The 18,419-nt window shown below is 35.2% G+C and overlaps 3 protein-coding genes across 3 annotated transcripts; 2 read left to right on the top strand and 1 right to left on the bottom strand.

The window, feature by feature from the left end:
• Positions 1-1,770: 1,770 nt before the first annotated feature.
• On the top strand, positions 1,771-4,304 carry LOC18029037 (UDP-rhamnose/UDP-galactose transporter 4). The gene is made up of 6 exons (XM_006411679.2): positions 1,771-2,042; positions 2,444-2,612; positions 2,720-2,904; positions 2,984-3,184; positions 3,365-3,526; positions 3,700-4,304. Exons 2-6 carry the CDS (start codon positions 2,483-2,485, stop codon positions 4,027-4,029), a joined length of 1,008 nt encoding a protein of 335 aa, XP_006411742.1. The 5' UTR covers positions 1,771-2,042; positions 2,444-2,482; the 3' UTR covers positions 4,030-4,304.
• Positions 4,305-11,556: 7,252 nt separating this feature from the next.
• LOC18029038 (protein BRASSINOSTEROID INSENSITIVE 1) lies at positions 11,557-15,536 on the top strand. The gene has a single exon (XM_006411680.2). It carries the CDS (start codon positions 11,717-11,719, stop codon positions 15,305-15,307), a length of 3,591 nt encoding a protein of 1,196 aa, XP_006411743.1. The 5' UTR covers positions 11,557-11,716; the 3' UTR covers positions 15,308-15,536.
• A 542-nt stretch (positions 15,537-16,078) lies between these two features.
• On the bottom strand, positions 16,079-16,282 carry LOC112081852 (peptide POLARIS). The gene is given in 3 exon segments (XM_024148616.1): positions 16,079-16,107; positions 16,224-16,263; positions 16,265-16,282. Coding segments are annotated over 3 exon segments (87 nt in total).
• Between the last annotated feature and the right edge of the window lie 2,137 nt (positions 16,283-18,419).

The following is an 18,419-nucleotide window of genomic DNA, read 5'->3' on the forward strand; positions in this document are numbered from 1 at the left end:
AAGCTCAAGAGCCTCTGATATATGACAATCATTTTGACAGAATTTGTAGGAATAAGTTAACATTTGTTTTAAGAAAACATAGACAGGACTGTATAAAATACAATAACAGTTTTAATAAAAATTAAGTACTAAATTCATTAATCGATCAAAACGTTATAAAAAAATAGATCTTAATTTTTGATAAATATTAAAAATTATTTTCAACAAAAATGATACTTCAAAAAATTAACATAGTTACAATGAAAAAAAATGTAGCTAACTAACCATGTCATTTAAAAAGAACCTTTGTTGGTGAAAATGCATTATCTCAAATGAGGCGATGATGTTGATTGTTTTACAAAGTTGATACGATGTTGAGTCAGTATGTCGTATTGCCGAATAAATTGAGTTTTAAGTTTATTAACCTTTTACATGAGTATATTATAAAGTGAACTAATAAATTTGTGTCGTCTATTTAAAAGAGTAAATTTGTGATCTAGCAGACTTCATTAGTTTCACCATCTAATCCGCTCTATTTTATGTTATTAAAATTGATATATGATGTAGTAGCATGTGTAAAAAATTGTTAACTTTGATATGAAACATGTATTTTAATACTATCCCAGTAAAGTTATATAAAACTTGTATTATGAATCTATGATAATATCGCCTGATATATATAACTGAAACTTACCATGAAAACAGTCACATGAAAATCATCGAGTAACGACAATAAGACTGAGATCCTTAACGGACCTAGAAAACATAATAATAAAATAAAAATATAGAAGAAACTCACAAGAAAAGTAGTCTTTTTGGATCTTTAACCAAACGGAACCTCTGTCTTTATTTTTCGTTTGTCCCCCTCTTTGTCCTTTTGTCGATTAGAAAATTGGTCACGCCTTTTTAGTTCTACACTTCTCCTTTCCATTTCTCTACACTACCATTTTCCAACTTATTTTTATTTTTTTATTATTTATCATTTTTCTGAACACAATAATGTTCGTATGATGACAAATAACAATTGTTTTTTGTTTTCTAGTATTTAAGGTTTTATTACAACTTCCTTCGCGAGAAATATGAACCAGCAAATGTTTGTCGATAAAAATATTTCTAATAAATTTTACAAGCAGAAAAGTAATTTACTATAAAAAAAAAGACTTCTAGACATATACTATTACTCTTAACATTGAAAATTTGAAAGATGTATTTCTTTTACACAAACATTTACTCCTTAACATTGAAAGACGTTATGGAGCTCTAGTTTTCTAACAAATATTCCACGGGTGTTGAATAGCCACGAAACATAGGGGTTAGATCCACATTAATAAGCCAAACCACGAAATAGGGGTTAGATCCACATTAATAAGGCACATTAATTTAATAAAGAAAGGAATTGTTTAGCACAAAAAAACAAAGGAATTCAAATTACAGCTTAATTTATTCCTCCGCTTGATCCAGTTTTAGTTCTGCGTTGTGCCTCACACTACCCCTCCGAAGTGTAATATTTAATCAATATTGAGAAATCAATTGAGGCGAAAGAAAAAAAAAGATAATAAGAACGTCATTGATAAGATCATCTCTAACCTGACGTCCTCATTTAAAAAAAAAAACTATAATTTAAAGGAAATCTTTCTTTAACCAAATTTATTTTCACTCTAAAATAGAATAATTTAATCATATTTGTTAGTTTATATAATTTGCTAAATAAATTTAAATTTATATATATCTTAAAAGAAAGTGAGGGAAATAAAAAGATTCCTCTGGCTGTCCTCTCTCATAAATGGCAGGATGGAAACTCTGAGGGGGAAGTACATAACTGAAAGAAAGAAAGAAAAAACGAAAACAAAAAGGAAAGAAAATAAAATAACGGAAGAGAGAAAATAATAATATCACTCGAATTTCCACAGTTCCTCTCTCTCTCTCATTTCATGTTGATTTAGCCCTTATTTGACTTCATCGTCTTCTTCCGCCTACGCGCCGCCGTTAGACGCCGACTCGGCAGTAACGGCAACCGCCGTGGTGTTGGTCGTCTTCGAAGGCTCGTTTCTCTCTGTTATCTGGTACACAATTTATGTTTCTCTCGTGAAGATTTGGTTTTACTTCGGAAACTGTTTTTTTTTTAAATGGTTTTTTCTTTTTCTTCTGATTTTGTTTGTTTACGGTTAGAATTCGCTAGAAATGGTTAGTCCTTTGTCTGAGGTCGTATGAGTATTGGATCTGATTCGAGTTTTTATAGCTGGAGCTTAGAGTTTTGGAATAACGGAAAGTCCTTCGATGTCTCGGTTTTCTCTGGATCTAAAGCATTTTAGATCGTGGATTTGTGAAAATCGAATGTAGAAACAGCTAATATAGTTGGGTTTTCAGATTGCCGAGGATTGATCATAAGATCTACTGTGATTTCCACTCTCTTTATTTGGTGTTTGGCTCCTCGATAGTAATTTGAGAATTTTGAAATCTGCAGAGATCTGGTTTGATCCGTTGAAGGAAAAAAAAAAAAGAAATGATGGCAACAAGCAAGACGGATCAAAAAGCGGCTTTAGACATTGCATCATGGCTATTCAATGTTGTTACTTCCGTTGGAATCATACTCGTTAACAAGGCCTTAATGGCTACTTATGGCTTTAGTTTCGGTGAGTCTCGTAATCAAACTTACTCTTAATTATGTTTAGATGATATTCCCTCTTGAAAAATAGTCAACGGGTTTGAACACTTGATTTAACATCTAAATCTGACACAGCTACGACGCTAACCGGTTTGCATTTCGGAACAACCACATTGTTGACAACATTCTTGACATGGCTTGGTTATATCCAACCATCTCAGCTTCCCTGGCCCGATCTCCTCAAATTCGTTTTGTTCGCAAACTTCTCAATCGTTGGGATGAACGTCAGCCTCATGTGGAATTCTGTCGGATTCTACCAGGTCAGTCCCTTTTCTTTTCTTCTTTTAATCTTCGTTGAATTCTTGGGGAGATCTTGAAACGAGTGTGTTGAAACTGCAGATTGCGAAGCTGAGTATGATCCCAGTATCTTGTCTGCTTGAAGTTGTTCTTGACAATGTCAGGTATTCAAGAGATACGAAGCTTAGCATTTTGCTAGTTCTTGCTGGTGTTGCCGTCTGTACTGTGACCGATGTTAGTGTCAATCTCAACGGATTTCTCGCTGCCGCCATTGCTGTCTGGAGCACCGCGCTTCAGCAATACGTAAGTATCTTATATTGTATCCTACGCCTGACTTTTTATCTATATATTGTCAAATTTGGAACAGATCTTGGTCCAAATTCATCATCCCGTGTTATTCTGATCCGGATCCACACATTCACTTTTGCTTGTAAACCAAAAATAGAAATGTGATTTCTAACAGTTGACTACTATATTTTACAGTATGTACATTATCTGCAACGGAAATATTCGCTCGGTTCTTTCAACTTACTGGCGCATACCGCTCCAGTACAAGCTGCATCGTTGTTGTTGGTCGGACCATTTCTAGACTACTGGTTGACTAACCAAAGAGTGGATGCATTCAACTTTTCATTTATATCACTGGTAAAGTTTCTCCTCTCTTTCTTTGTTAAAATCTTCTATGATTCTAATGATGCATTTGCTCCACTTTAAATTCAAAACCGAGTTGAACCAATTAGACTCTTGATCGTCGTCATACTCTGTTAGATTTGTCTTTTCTTGAGCTCTGTTTAACCCAATTTTTTTTTGGGGGGCAGTTCTTCTTAATTCTCTCGTGCAGTATCGCGGTCGGGACCAATCTCAGCCAATTCATATGTATCGGAAGATTCACGGCGGTTTCTTTCCAAGTACTTGGTCACATGAAGACAATTCTGGTTTTGGTTTTGGGATTCACTTTCTTTGGTAAGGAAGGTTTAAATCTACAAGTAGTACTTGGAATGCTCATTGCGATCCTTGGTATGATCTGGTACGGTAATGCATCTTCTAAACCGGGCGGTAAAGAGCGTCGAAGCTCCTCTATTCCCATAACCAAGGCGCAGAAACTCAACGGTTTGTCTGAAACGACCGAGTCTGATGAAAAGGTCTAAAAGAACCAAGTAATTGCATTGACATAGAAACAAAAACAAGAAACTCAGATACAAAACAGGTAGAAAGTATCAAATGGGATCTTTATAAACAAGGGGATTTTAATTATTTAATTTCCAGAACTATAATTTTATTTTCTTACAGAAGCTTTTTGTTTTCTGCATTTTTGGTTAATCCTTTTTTGGCCTTTGCATTTTGCTTTTTTTTTTTTTTTTTTGCCTAATTCTCCCAAAAGAAACATCATCCATACGACTGATAATAAAATCTCGATTTTTATTTTATGTTAATTTTTGTCCTCTTACTATTTATTATTGTCACCTGCAACATCCACTTTTGTATGTTTTCCTTTCGTAACGTGAATATTTATTCTTGGGTCCATGAGTTTTCATACTAAAAGAAATATCTGCATTCAAAATGAACAGAATTATATAATGGTTCCTTGAATGCTATCTTCAGCATTTATTGTTCGAGATATCATTTTTATGGTGTTTACGTAATCTTATTTAAAATGTCATTAACCATATGCATGAATACAGAGTTTTTCCAGGATAAGTATTCTACTATATCAAGCACATGGACTCACCCCGATAATCGCCGCGTTATATGGTTTTTAATTATTGATTTTTCTTTTGACGTCTCTTTAAATTTTCAACAACAAAGAGCGAAGGGAAAATAAAGGGGAAGGGGGTTGCACACGTGTAAAGCTCAGTTTAACAGGTCGTTGCGTGTGGAGATAACCGAAACGGGAAAGTCTGCTTACGTGTGCGTGTAGTGCTAAAACGGGATTTCTCCTCGCACGTGCGTCTGTTACTTGACGTTTGATTGTTTGGAGGACAGAATGTGTGACACATTTTTCTTTTCTTTAGGGGGAAAATAAAAATTCCCGTTATTGGACGGAAGCCCACACGAATTTTCCCGTTTTCTTTATTTGTAGAGACAAACTCAGGTTTCTAAATTAATAAACAAAATACAGTAGGTATAAGTTCACCCGATAAAGGCAGATATGTGTAATTGCATCTACTAATACTAAAACATTTTATTTTCAATCAAAACCTAAAAATATTATCTATTCGTCTTCTGAGGTTTTAAATATGAAAATAACAATTTTTTATATAAAACACACACACACACATAAAACAAAAGTCAACCCTGTATTGAGCTAGCATTACTTGTGTATATATATCATATATGATCTTTAACAACAACAACAACAACAACAAATATAATACATGTTACTTGAAGTTGAGATATACCGGCACAAAATTAGTTTAAAATATATATGTCTATGGATGTATTATTCGATAACCTGAAGAACATGTTGATTGTATAAGGTATGAGGGTTTGGGATCCTAATATGAATAAATTCCATACAAATTTCTAAACTGGCCTAACAATTAGTTGTTAGATAGATGTTTTTGCTGGAAACAGCTCGCAAATTAATTAATTTGAAAGGACACTCATTGACCAAAAAAACTTTCAATTTTTCCAAGTACAGCAAGCAAGTATTCATTTTTAACAAAAAGTATAAATAATTTTGATTTTTTCTTATATTTAATAGAATAGCCAAACGATATATCCAGCAGATTGGATAGAAAAAATGATTGAATTAATATGTTAATTTTCATACGTCGACTGCTATATAGTTCGTTTAATGCATCGCTACCTTGTTAGACCTACAACGTGGACCTTCATGGGGTCAAGTAAAATACATAAATATTATCTAAAATATATTTAAAAATATATAAAGGGTAACTGTATATTTTGTTAGTTTATGATTTAAATTAACAAAATGTGTTATACTTAATTATGATTTTGTTACTACGCCAGGTATTTAGATTACGATTGCCGCTCAAAAGGTTATGATGTTATTTTCATTCTTAAATCATATTACGAAAGACAGTTCAAGTATTTGTAATGTGTTCTTGTACGGCGATTTTCATTACAATGATTGAGCAATAATTTTATAATTCGGTCCAAATACATCTCCATACGATGTATTGAGATTGCACTTTAGGAAGAAGAAGAAACGCTATTATTGTTTACCATCATTACGCATATATATTATCGAGATGTACATATTATGTTATGATTTTTGTTGGTTTTATGTTATTATATGGTTTACCAACTTAGTCTCACGAACTATTCGTGTCAACTTATTTTATTTAATAATACATCATAGTTTTATATCAAATATTTTCCCGGTTTTTTATGAATTAAATTTTGTTATAATGTAAAAACTGAATGATTGTTACTGTGTTTGGCCATTTGTATTAAAAAACATATATAGTAAAACAAATGGAACATATTTGATTTCTCAAATTTCAACTTTCAAATATTCGTACACTTTATTAAACTAATATTATTAAACTTCTTTAATTTTCAAATACTATTAAACTTCACGCATCTAAAACTAAACATCAAAACCCAAAAAACAATAGATTATATCACAATATAATGTTCTGAGAGATTATTTCAATTGGTGAACATGTGAAAGGGTAAATAAAATTTAATTAAAATTATTTATAATATGAACAAAAAAATCATGGTATGTCATATTTTACCCTATTTTAAAGATTCACAAAGTTGCTTTCCAGGTATTATCATCTATTCATAAAAATCATACTTGTACCTTGCATTTATCTTATATTAGTAGTCAATAGTCCATAACTCAACTAATATCTTTGTATAAAGAAAAAAAATAAAGGTCGAGGTAGGGGTAGAAAGTAGAGAGATGTCTGCATAAAGCCACCCGCTTAACTCCCACTTCCACTGAATCATCTCATAATTTTCTCACAATCGTTGTTATCTAATCAACCACCACTCATTAGCTATCACACACATCTATTCGTATTTAACTTTTAGTTTTTTTTTGTTCGGAAGATATTTTGTAATGTAAAGGGAAAGGAAATCATATAATACATGATAACTGAAAATCTTATGGATTTTACAATCAACCACCTTAGGAAGATAACTAGTTTATTTTGTGATTCAGTAAGTAAGAAAAAAACGTTTAAAAAACGTATGCCCCGATAATTTGTACAAATGGGTAAATAAATTATCTTTAAACCATTTCTATTGGCGACAAAGGTCGTCATAATTCTCTTTAAGCCATTATAAAAGTCATAAATAACAGTAATACTCAAATTTCCACATGTTTCATGGATTAATTTGGGTTCAGCAACTTAATATACCCCGTAATAAAATTAATACTATTTATTGTCTAGCCCTTAGTCGAGGTTTTATAAGTTCTTACACAAAGTCATGAAATTAAAGTTCGAATTATTCAGATTATAGCAACTGAAAAGGTGTGGTTATCGTTTGTAACTATTACGATATATCACTATATATAACTAGATATAAAATAGAAATGATATACAATACATGATAATAAAATACATTATAATTTCAATTTGTTACTGAAGATTTCAATAGGTAATCATAAGATATACCAAGAAGTCATCATTTTTAATAGTATATAATTTCAATTTGTTACTGTCTTACTGAAGATCTCAAAAATCATAGAAAATATATGACTTTTTAAATAAACAAACATATAAAATTCGCACAAACGATAAAACCTTATTCAAAGAAACAAAAACGAAAGTCCAAAATTAAAAGATATCTAAACTGAAAATGTTCAATAACTCCGAACAAACAAATATGCGATGTTTCGTGTTGTCACGCGTTTCAGGAGTATCTGGAAACCATCGAAAGTACTCAATAAAGCTGGCTTTCAAATTAGAAGACAAACATTATACTTAATTTACTATTGCATGCCATCTATGCATCCGTAAGAAGAAATAACTAATCTAGCTTAAAAGCACTTACGAATTCCGATTGCTTCTCGGACAAATATTTAATTAAATTTCCCTATAAAATTTTATTTTTAAACTATCCGACAAAAAAAGTTAATGAGAATCTGCCTCGTAAGTTATCTTGTTTAACGAAAAAAAAAAAGAAGAAAAGAAATCTGTCTCATAACGAAGAAAATATTGTTAAACATGAAGCTGGAAGAGGGTGATGGTCAAAAGACGACATATCAACGTGTGAAATTTAGCCACGTCACAAACCTGGACATGAGCACGTGTAGTTTCACAGCTCTGGTGGGGCACACGATACTGATAATCTATCACGAATGATATGATAATTGTTCCAATATTATTTCCTTGAGTGCCAATTTTAAGTAATTGTTTTTACAAGGTTATGCAATCCTCCCTTTTTCAAAAATCTAATATATAACAACAAGATTATGAAAGAAATCCACCCATCTTATAAATATGAGATGAAGCCCATCAAAATAGAGCCCCATTAGGAGATTATCGTCAAGTGGGTCCCATATGTATGTTTCTGTGTAGGACTGGAATTATTATCCGGTATCCGCTATCCGATCCGGTATCCGATCCTATCCGATCCGTAAAAACCGGATATTCGTGTAGTTCGGATCCGAATTTGGATAATGAAATTAAGTATTCGGTTATTTCGGATACGAATTCGGATAATAGAAAATTTTAAACTCGGATATCCGTTATCCGTTATCCGTTTATTAAGATTTTGAAAATTTTGAAATCTTTGGATATGCATTTAATTTTTTGTTTTAATTATGTTTGAAAATTTTTTTTGGTTTAACTCTTTTACACATGATTGAAATTTATATTGCATGATAATTTTCTATTTCAGATTGTGAGAGAAGACCATGAAAATAGATAACACAAGGATATGAAGATAAATTAACTTCTCTATTACTATTTTCTCTTTTCCTATGTAAATTTTTAAACTTTGTGTTATTTGAATGCTACTTGAATGCTTTTAAATTTTTGTAATTTTTGCTATAATGATACATTTTAATTATATATATTATCTCATTATAATTTTAAAAATTAAAGTTTTTTTTAAATCAACGAAACCGGATATCCGATCAGATATCCGTAAATCTTCGATTCAAACCGGATATTCGGTCTCTGGATATCTGGAGTTTTCGGATCCGGATTCGGATAATAAAATTGATTATCCGTTAAATTCGGAGCTGGATCCGGATACTTTGAAAAGTCCGGATATCCGGCTCCGTTCCAGCCCTATTTCTGTGTGTTTAAACGTTTAATCGTCTAATCAGTGGCTTCGATTGAAAAATGGTAATATGGTGAAATCGCAGTAAAGCCGTAATTTCGCTAGTGTTTTAAGTCGTTTAATCGTCGATATGTTTACTATAAATAAATATTTTGTTTTGTGGTAAATAACTCCTGAAGAGCAGTTGCAATGACTTGTATACCCTCATTTAGGTCCCACAGATTGCCAGCAATAATACAAGGGCAATTTCGTATTTGAGATTTAAGAAGAGCACTTTCGTCACTAGATTTACTGTTAGATACAGATACGGTTTCCCACAATAGATTTACCGAAGAAGAAAGAAACGCAGCATTTAGTTACCAGGTTAAATCGTCACCGTTGATATTATATCAATGGCTGGGATTGGTTTCAGACCGTTGGGGTCCATCTCGTACAGTGTACTACACTGCAAACATTTACGAACGTCTGTGTTAGTCACACTTTAGATAGACATAAGCCACATAAGCGCGTGTAATACACGCCATAGAGTAGATCGATGCACGAAACGACGCCGTGTTTTCGTTCAAGCGTGTGCCTAACGCGCTAATAGAGAGTGTGGTTGTTTTGTCACACGAACGCTTAATCAGTGTGGGGAGGACAGTTTCGTCCCTTTTGGAAGTTAGAATCATTGCTTTCTTGGCCTTTTGCTTAATATGATGACATTATAGAATACAAGGTTCTATTAGAGATGAGATATATACGGAACAAATACATCACTAAACATACTTTTCTTTTCATTTTTTTTTTACAAAAAAGTAACTTGTACCAATTTAGTATTATTACATAAAGTCTGTTTTCTTACCTTGCTTATATAAACCTTCCAAAAAAGAGTTACATTTAACATAGAAAATGACGAACTTTTAAATTTATCATTCTCTGTACTTTTTTTTTTCAAGTGTTATCAGAGTGGTTGAAAACTAAACTGACAGAAACATATCTCGAAATTACTCTATGTTTACGGCTCAAGTTCTTATTATCTCAAATTGACGATTTCACAACAACAACAACAAACAACTACGAAATGATATACCCGAGTGGTTTTATAGGCTAGAAAGAATGTCTTATTCGTTATATATACATGTATTCACCAAACACAGCTGACTGTAGGGTTTTGTTACTTTTGTACACTATTACGAAAGAGAAAACAAAATAATAGAAAAGGCTTAAGTAAAGTTTGGTCTAATCCGTCTATGTAACTATGTAAGTGCCAGAGAAAAGGAAAGCGGTCTAATAGTAAAAGGAAGAGAGATTAACTAGTGAGAGAGAAGAATTAGCAAAAATTAATACCATTGGAGTACCTAAATTAATAATTTTAAAAAAGGAAATGGAATCTGCCATTAATTGTGACACTCATGTCCCAATCGTCGCTCACACGTACGCTCGTTTTTTCTTTCTCTTTCGTAAAAAGCTAGAGAGACAATCTCTCCTTCACCTTTTTTTTTTTCTTTCTGAGACACAAGTGCGAGTGAACAAAAGACGAGTGTTAATGTGAATGTTTGTGGTTGGTGTGAAATTCATGTAAAAACTATTAATATAATCACCTTAACATTAAAAGTAAATTTTAACTTTTTCTAACAGTCACATTCAATGCCTCAAAAATTTGTTGTATATGAATATCAATAATAAGAATTTAAATTCTTATGATATCGTTACCAGAAAAATTCTTATGATATACTGAAATATTTCACCATTAGTCCATAAATGTGGAATTAGTTAGTTGCTGGCAATTGGCACCTTATATCGGAATAAAAAAAAAGTTTGCATATTGAGGGATAATGAGTGCATACGACAATAAGTTTTTTTTTTGAACTACATACGACAATAAATTTCCAATCAAGATTCAAACAAGTCGGACCAAAAAGACATGAATTGTCATAAGAAATTGGCATATGAAAATTGTAAATCGAACTCAAACAAAAACCGTATGAAAATAGAACGAATAAAACAGCTTGAAAACCAAAAATCAGATTAGACTTGTACTCAAATTGTAATTGAGAAAGATAGGTGGTTGAGGTAGAATATATACGAATAATTGAATGAAGTCTAAGAAGATGATATTAAAAAAAAAAAGGTAAATAGGATAAAGCTTGTGAATGACTTGATCCCATTCCCTAATCTCACGTTAATTAAACACCTCTCATGTACAGACAAATACCTCATTTCTTTAACTTAATTTACAAAAAAAACTTTGTGATTAAGGATTTTGTGATGCCATTATTATATTAATTTTGTTGTATCCTCTTGCATTAATTAGTGTTTTTTTAACACGTACAATAATTAAAAGTAGTATTATTTGTTTGTATCTGTTATCGAAATTGAAATCAATATTATTTTTAATAATATAGATAATCAGAAGAAGAGGTAACATGGCATGTGAGTGCACAGCTGTGACCACTCTTCCCTTCACCATTTGATAAATACCTTCTTCCATCTTCCTTCTTCTGTCTTTTGACTCTCTTCTCTCTCTTCGCCTTTTCTCAAATCTCTCTCTAGAGCTTCCACTTCCTCTCTAATGGTGGAACCAAAACCCTAGATTCCCCCTTTCATCTTCTCTGCTTCCACATCTCTCTCTCAAAAACTGCGAGAATGAAGACTTTTTCAAGCTTCTTTCTAGCTGAAACGACTCTCTTCTTCTTCTTTTTCTTCTCTCTTTCCCTTCAAGCTTCACCATCTCAGTCTTTGTACAGAGAAATCCATCAGCTTATAAGCTTTAAAAACGTTCTTCCTGACAAAAATCTTCTCCCAGACTGGTCTCCCAACAGAAACCCGTGTACCTTCGATGGCGTGACTTGTAGAGACGACAAGGTTTCTTCGATTGATCTCAGTTCCAAGCCTCTCAACGTCGGATTCAGTGCCGTGGCTTCCTCTCTCATGTCACTCGCCGGATTAGAGTCTCTGTTTCTCTCAGGCTCTTACATCAATGGCTCCATTTCTGGTTTCAAGTGCTCTGCCTCTCTCACCAGCTTGGATCTATCGAGGAACTCTATTTCGGGTCCTGTATCGACTTTGTCGAGCCTTGGTTCTTGCGTCGGACTGAAATTTCTTAACGTCTCCTCGAATACCCTCGACTTTCCCGGGAGAATTTCAGGCAGGTTGAAGCTTAGTAACTTGGAAGTTCTGGATCTCTCCTCGAATTCGCTCTCCGGTTCTAACGTCGTCGGTTGGGTTCTCTCCGATGGCTGTGGAGAGTTGAAGCATTTGGCGATTAGCGGAAACAAAATCAGTGGAGACGTGGATGTTTCCCGTTGCGCGAATCTCGAGTTTCTCGATGTTTCTTCCAACAATTTCTCCACTGGGATTCCATCTCTCGGAGATTGTTCGGCTCTGCAACATCTCGACATCTCTGGGAACAAATTATCCGGCGATTTCTCCCGTGCTATATCCTCTTGCACACAGCTCAAGTCGTTGAACATCTCCGGCAACCAATTCGCCGGACTCATCCCTTCACTGCCGCTCAAAAGTCTCCAGTACCTCTCTCTCGCCGAGAACAAATTCACCGGCGAGATCCCCGAGCTTCTCTCCGGCGCGTGTGATACACTCACTGGACTCGATCTCTCCGGAAACCACTTTTACGGTACGGTTCCTCCTTTCTTCGGCACTTGTTCCCTTCTGGAGTCACTCGTGTTGTCGAGTAACAACTTCTCCGGCGAGTTACCGATGGATACGTTACTGAAGATGAGGGGACTCAAGGTACTCGATCTGTCTTTCAACGACTTTTCCGGCGAACTACCTGAGTCTCTGACGAATCTCTCCGCTTCGCTGCTAACGCTAGATCTCAGCTCCAACAAATTTTCCGGTCATATTCTCTCAAATCTCTGCGGAAACCCTAAAAACACTCTCCAGGAGCTTTACCTTCAGAACAACGGCTTCACCGGGAAGATTCCGCCGACTTTAAGCAACTGTTCGGAGCTCATTTCGCTTCACCTGAGCTTCAATTACCTCTCCGGCACAATCCCGTCGAGCTTAGGCTCTCTATCGAAGCTTCGGGATCTGAAGCTATGGCTGAATATGCTTGAAGGAGAGATCCCTCAAGAGCTGATGTATGTCAAGAGCTTAGAGACTCTGATTCTGGACTTCAACGACCTAACCGGTGAAATCCCTTCTGGTTTAAGCAACTGTACCAATCTGAACTGGATTTCTCTGTCGAATAACCGGTTAACCGGCCAAATTCCCAGGTGGATCGGACGGTTAGAGAATCTTGCCATCCTCAAGCTAAGCAACAATTCTTTCTACGGAAGCATTCCGGCTGAGCTCGGCGACTGCAGAAGCCTAATCTGGCTCGATCTCAACACCAATTTCTTAAACGGAACGATTCCGGCGGAAATGTTCAAGCAATCCGGGAAAATCGCTGCGAATTTCATCGCCGGTAAAAGGTACGTTTACATAAAAAACGATGGTATGAAGAAACAGTGCCACGGAGCTGGTAACTTGCTCGAATTTCAAGGAATCAGACCGGAGCTACTTAACCGGGTTTCCAAGAGGAACCCATGTAATTTCACCAGGGTCTATGGAGGTCATACGTCGCCGACGTTTAATAACAACGGCTCGATGATGTTCCTCGACATGTCTTATAACATGTTGTCTGGAAACATACCCAAGGAGATTGGGTCGATGACAACGTATCTGTTTATCCTCAATTTGGGTCATAACTTTCTCTCTGGTTCGATCCCCGACGAGGTCGGTGATATGAGAGGGTTAAACATTCTCGATCTTTCGAGCAATAAGCTCGACGGGAGGATCCCTCCGGCGATGTCTGCGCTTACTATGCTTACGGAAATCGATTTGTCGAACAATTTGCTATCCGGTCCGATTCCTGAGATGGGTCAGTTCGAGACTTTTCCTCCGGCTAAGTTCTTGAACAATTCAGGTCTCTGTGGTTATCCGCTTCCTCGGTGTGGACCTGCAAACCCGGACAGGAATGCTCACCGTTCGGGATCTCACGGAAGGAAACCGGCGTCTCTTGCGGGTAGCGTGGCGATGGGATTGCTCTTCTCCTTTGTATGCATATTTGGGCTGATCCTTGTTGGTAGAGAGATGAGGAAGAGACGGAGAAAGAAAGAGGCAGCACTGGAGATGTATGCGGAAGGGCATGGAAACTCAGGCGACAGAACTGCTAACAACACGAATTGGAAGCTGACCGGTGCAAAAGAAGCCCTGAGTATCAATCTTGCAGCTTTCGAGAAGCCGTTGAGGAAACTCACTTTTGCGGATCTTCTTGAGGCCACAAATGGATTCCACAACGATAGTATGATTGGATCCGGTGGGTTCGGAGATGTCTACAAAGCGATTTTGAAAGATGGAAGTGCTGTGGCTATCAAGAAACTGATCCACGTCAGTGGCCAAGGAGATAGAGAGTTCACGGCGGAGATGGAAACGATTGGGAAGATCAAACACCGAAACCTTGTTCCGCTTCTCGGATACTGCAAAGTCGGAGAAGAGCGGCTTCTTGTGTACGAGTTCATGAAGTACGGGAGCTTGGAAGATGTGTTGCACGACCCGAAGAAAGCTGGCGTGAAACTAAACTGGTCCATGCGACGGAAAATCGCGATTGGATCGGCTAGAGGGCTGGCCTTTCTTCACCACAACTGCATTCCGCATATCATCCACAGAGACATGAAGTCGAGCAATGTGTTGCTCGACGAAAACTTGGAAGCTCGGGTTTCTGATTTCGGCATGGCCCGGCTTATGAGCGCAATGGACACGCATTTGAGCGTCAGTACATTAGCCGGCACTCCCGGTTACGTTCCTCCTGAGTATTACCAGAGTTTCAGGTGTTCAACAAAAGGAGACGTTTATAGTTATGGCGTGGTCTTACTCGAGCTACTTACGGGTAAACGCCCGACCGATTCGCCGGATTTTGGAGACAATAACCTTGTTGGATGGGTGAAACAGCATGCGAAACTACGGATTAGCGACGTGTTCGATCCCGAGCTTATGAAAGAAGATCCAGCACTAGAGATCGAGCTTTTACAGCATTTAAAAGTCGCGGTTGCGTGTTTGGATGATCGGGCTTGGAAGCGACCAACTATGATACAAGTCATGGCCATGTTTAAGGAGATACAGGCGGGCTCGGGGCTAGACTCGCAGTCCACGATCGGATCAATAGAAGATGGAGGATTCAGTACAATAGAGATGGTTGATATGAGTATAAAAGAAGTTCCTGAAGGAAAATTATGAAAATTAGAGAAACACCGATTCTTTCAACATCACTCATCCAAGGGTCAGTCCAATTTTCCTTCGGTGTATTTTTTTGTATTTTCTACTGTATTCTAAATGTATGTATTTATGTTATTTATACATAAGACGGGTTCTGTCGGATTGGGGGATGGAGAAGAGAAAAGAGTAATAACTTTGTTAAAAATATGTAAATATACAGTTTTCCATTTTAATGTTTGCGTTTTTAGTTCTTTGAAACATTCTAGTTTGCTTGCTGACGAATTAATTTTTCCTCTGAATTCCTAAAATAAATTTAATAACTGCAATATATAAACAAAAAAGGGAATATATAAATTTTGTGTAATAAATTTCGACCGATCTTATTCACGTAAATGCACGTGACCTATTATTTCATTATTGTCGGATTTAATTTGGGGTATTCACGGTGCACGGGAACGGGAAAGTAAGAATAGATGAGACTTAGATTTTTTTTTTTTTTTTATATGAGTGTAATATTTTCGTAACAAATGTGGTCCCTTTTGACATATGGTGATTAAAACGTTTTTCATTTTTTTGTTGTCTATCGGTGAATTGATCCGTTGGACCAAATTCATATCCATCCACCTTATTCAGTGCAACTTTATTTTTATAGAATATTTTCCAGTACAGCTGGTTTTTTTTTTGGCCGAAATATAACGAATACCTTAGAATTTAGATTATCAATTAAAACTTTGAAAGGATGCTGAATGCATCGTTCTTTCTTGTATATTGATGATGTCACGGAGTTATAATTTACAAACGGGAAGATAGTAGGATATTTGCTGTATAATAGAACAGTAATTGATAAGATAAACTCAAGTGGCGTTAGATGTATAAATACGTTGAAAATGATAGGGTGCTCACTAATATAATTTTAAATCTAAACTTTAAGGGATTGATAAATAACATGGAGAAATGGACCTTCGCCTGAAATTAAAAACAAAGTCTGGGTTTCATGTTTCTGTGACACTGCACCAACATTGGCACAACAAATCTTACACAAGGAACGTGCGCCTCACGTGCTCTTCTCTTTCTCTCTCCACCTACGTGGACTGTCTTCACTCCCCTCGCTCTTCGGAGTTCATGTTCCTTTGCTTTTAATTATTTATTTTTCTTTTCTTACTACTACCCAAACCTAAAACAAATCATGAGTTTTAGGACTTTAGACTTTTAATGTTACTTAAAGAAAGGTTTATCCGGGTAATATGTAGCTTTATACGCATCATAATAATGTGCAGCGTTTTTTTTGCTGTTGTCGTGTGCAGCGTAAATATATGATTTTCACAATATATAGCAAATATATTTTACATAATAACCGATTGTTAATGGAGAATTAGCCATCAGATGCCTCAAAATAACACAAACAAAACAAAAATGTCTCAAATACTAGTCTCAAATACTCCCAAATATAACATTAGCTTTCTGTATCCAAAAAACATAATCTCCCTGTCCGTTGCAACTAAAGATTTCGCAAAATGGTAATTCGATAACTAAGAAAATTAATGTGCTAAACTCTGTTCTAAAGCCAGCAATCTCTATTTATATGATTAAACGACCAAAAGTTGAGTAATAGTTTAATAATGTTAGACTTGCTTTTTATATAACTTTTTATGCATTATAGCTTCCATAGGTTACACCATTGAACTGGATGGAAAAAAATTACTAACGTTTATATAACTTTTTGACAAAGACATTTATGCGAAATCTTGACTGATAATAAGTGATTTCGTTAGTTAATGACTAAAAATATAATTCCAAGAATTTTGTATAATTTATGTTGGTGTATTTTTAAGGTTGTTTCCCTATTTAATTTGTAAAGAAAAATAAATTACTGTATAAAGAATTCTGGTCATTAACCTTGTTATCTAGCGAAAAACCACTTAATACCAGTAAAGATTTCTTATAAATGTGTTAGTCCAAAAACAAAATCGCATAAATGCGTGATTTGAGAAATCTTAAGAAATTGCTCATCAGCCTGGGATTTTATAGCTTATAGATCGAACCAGATATTTTAAATTTCTGTCTGTCGTATTTTTTTATACTAAATATACTTTGTGTCTTTCTCGGAAGCTATACATAACAAGTGCATCAATCAATCTAACTACAAAACCGTCCTAAAATATCGTATTTTAATATTAGCTACGAATAAGACTACTTGTACATGCTACTTATATAAAATATAAGTTACACATGTATTTCCAAGAAACATAATATATATATATATATATATATTTGGAAAAATACAATGGACACACATCATCCATTAATACATAATTACATATACATAATATACATACATACCTAGTTACAGGCTTCATGTATAATTGTAATTGTACTTATACAGACAACACACTGATATGTACGCGCGTGTAGATATTGAGTAAACATACACGCTTAAACTAAGGAAATGGTGGAGAAGAGAGGGAGAGAGACGAGTAGCTATCAAGCTTGAACACGCGCGACGGTGGTGGGGACGGAGCACGTGGGCCACCGTGCATGCAAGCTGTTCTTGTCGGAAACTTCCCCTAACAACGTCTCCCTCCGCCGTGGGCCGCCGTCCCTTTCCTGTCTCCGCCGAATTGACCTCTTCCGCTCTCTCTCTCTCTCTCTCCCACGTGTGTTTCCTTCTCATCCATACAATTTTCTTAATTAAACTATTATCTTCCTAATAGATATTCTTAATACATTTATTTTTCATGCATAAATTTTTATTATATATTATTTTGACAACTTGTCAACAATACTATAACTGACGCAAATTATTGGGTGCGTACGTGGGTTTCATTGCTATTTGTCTGATATCAAGAACTCAAGAAACAAATAATTAAATACAGGAATAAGCACAATACAAAAAGCCACTACACAATAGATATATGAATGATAGCCTTGCAAATGAATTGCAGGAAGTAGAAAACTTAAAGGTGAAATTGAAGGAAAAATAAAGTAAACAGGTAAGTGGTTTGCAAAACCGTAGAAGAATTTTCCTATCATAAAGTTGGTAGAATTACTAAATACCTGAACATAATTTACGATTCAATATAATTTATGCAATTGATAAAAATGCATAATTACAACAATGTTCTATCATCTTACT

Source organism: Eutrema salsugineum, unplaced genomic scaffold (genome assembly GCF_000478725.1).
Source record: "Eutrema salsugineum unplaced genomic scaffold, Eutsalg1_0 scaffold_1, whole genome shotgun sequence".
Classification (NCBI taxonomy): Eukaryota; Viridiplantae; Streptophyta; class Magnoliopsida; order Brassicales; family Brassicaceae; genus Eutrema; species Eutrema salsugineum.

Coding starts and splice junctions, on each gene's coding strand:
- LOC18029038 (XM_006411680.2), top strand. CDS start 11,717: ATGAAGACTTTTTCAAGCTTCTTTCTAGCTGAAACGACTCTCTTCTTC.
- LOC18029037 (XM_006411679.2), top strand. CDS start 2,483: ATGATGGCAACAAGCAAGACGGATCAAAAAGCGGCTTTAGACATTGCA. Junction 3,185..3,364: donor GCACCGCGCTTCAGCAATAC/GTAAGTATCTTA, acceptor TATATTTTACAG/TATGTACATTATCTGCAACG. Junction 3,527..3,699: donor ACTTTTCATTTATATCACTG/GTAAAGTTTCTC, acceptor TTTGGGGGGCAG/TTCTTCTTAATTCTCTCGTG.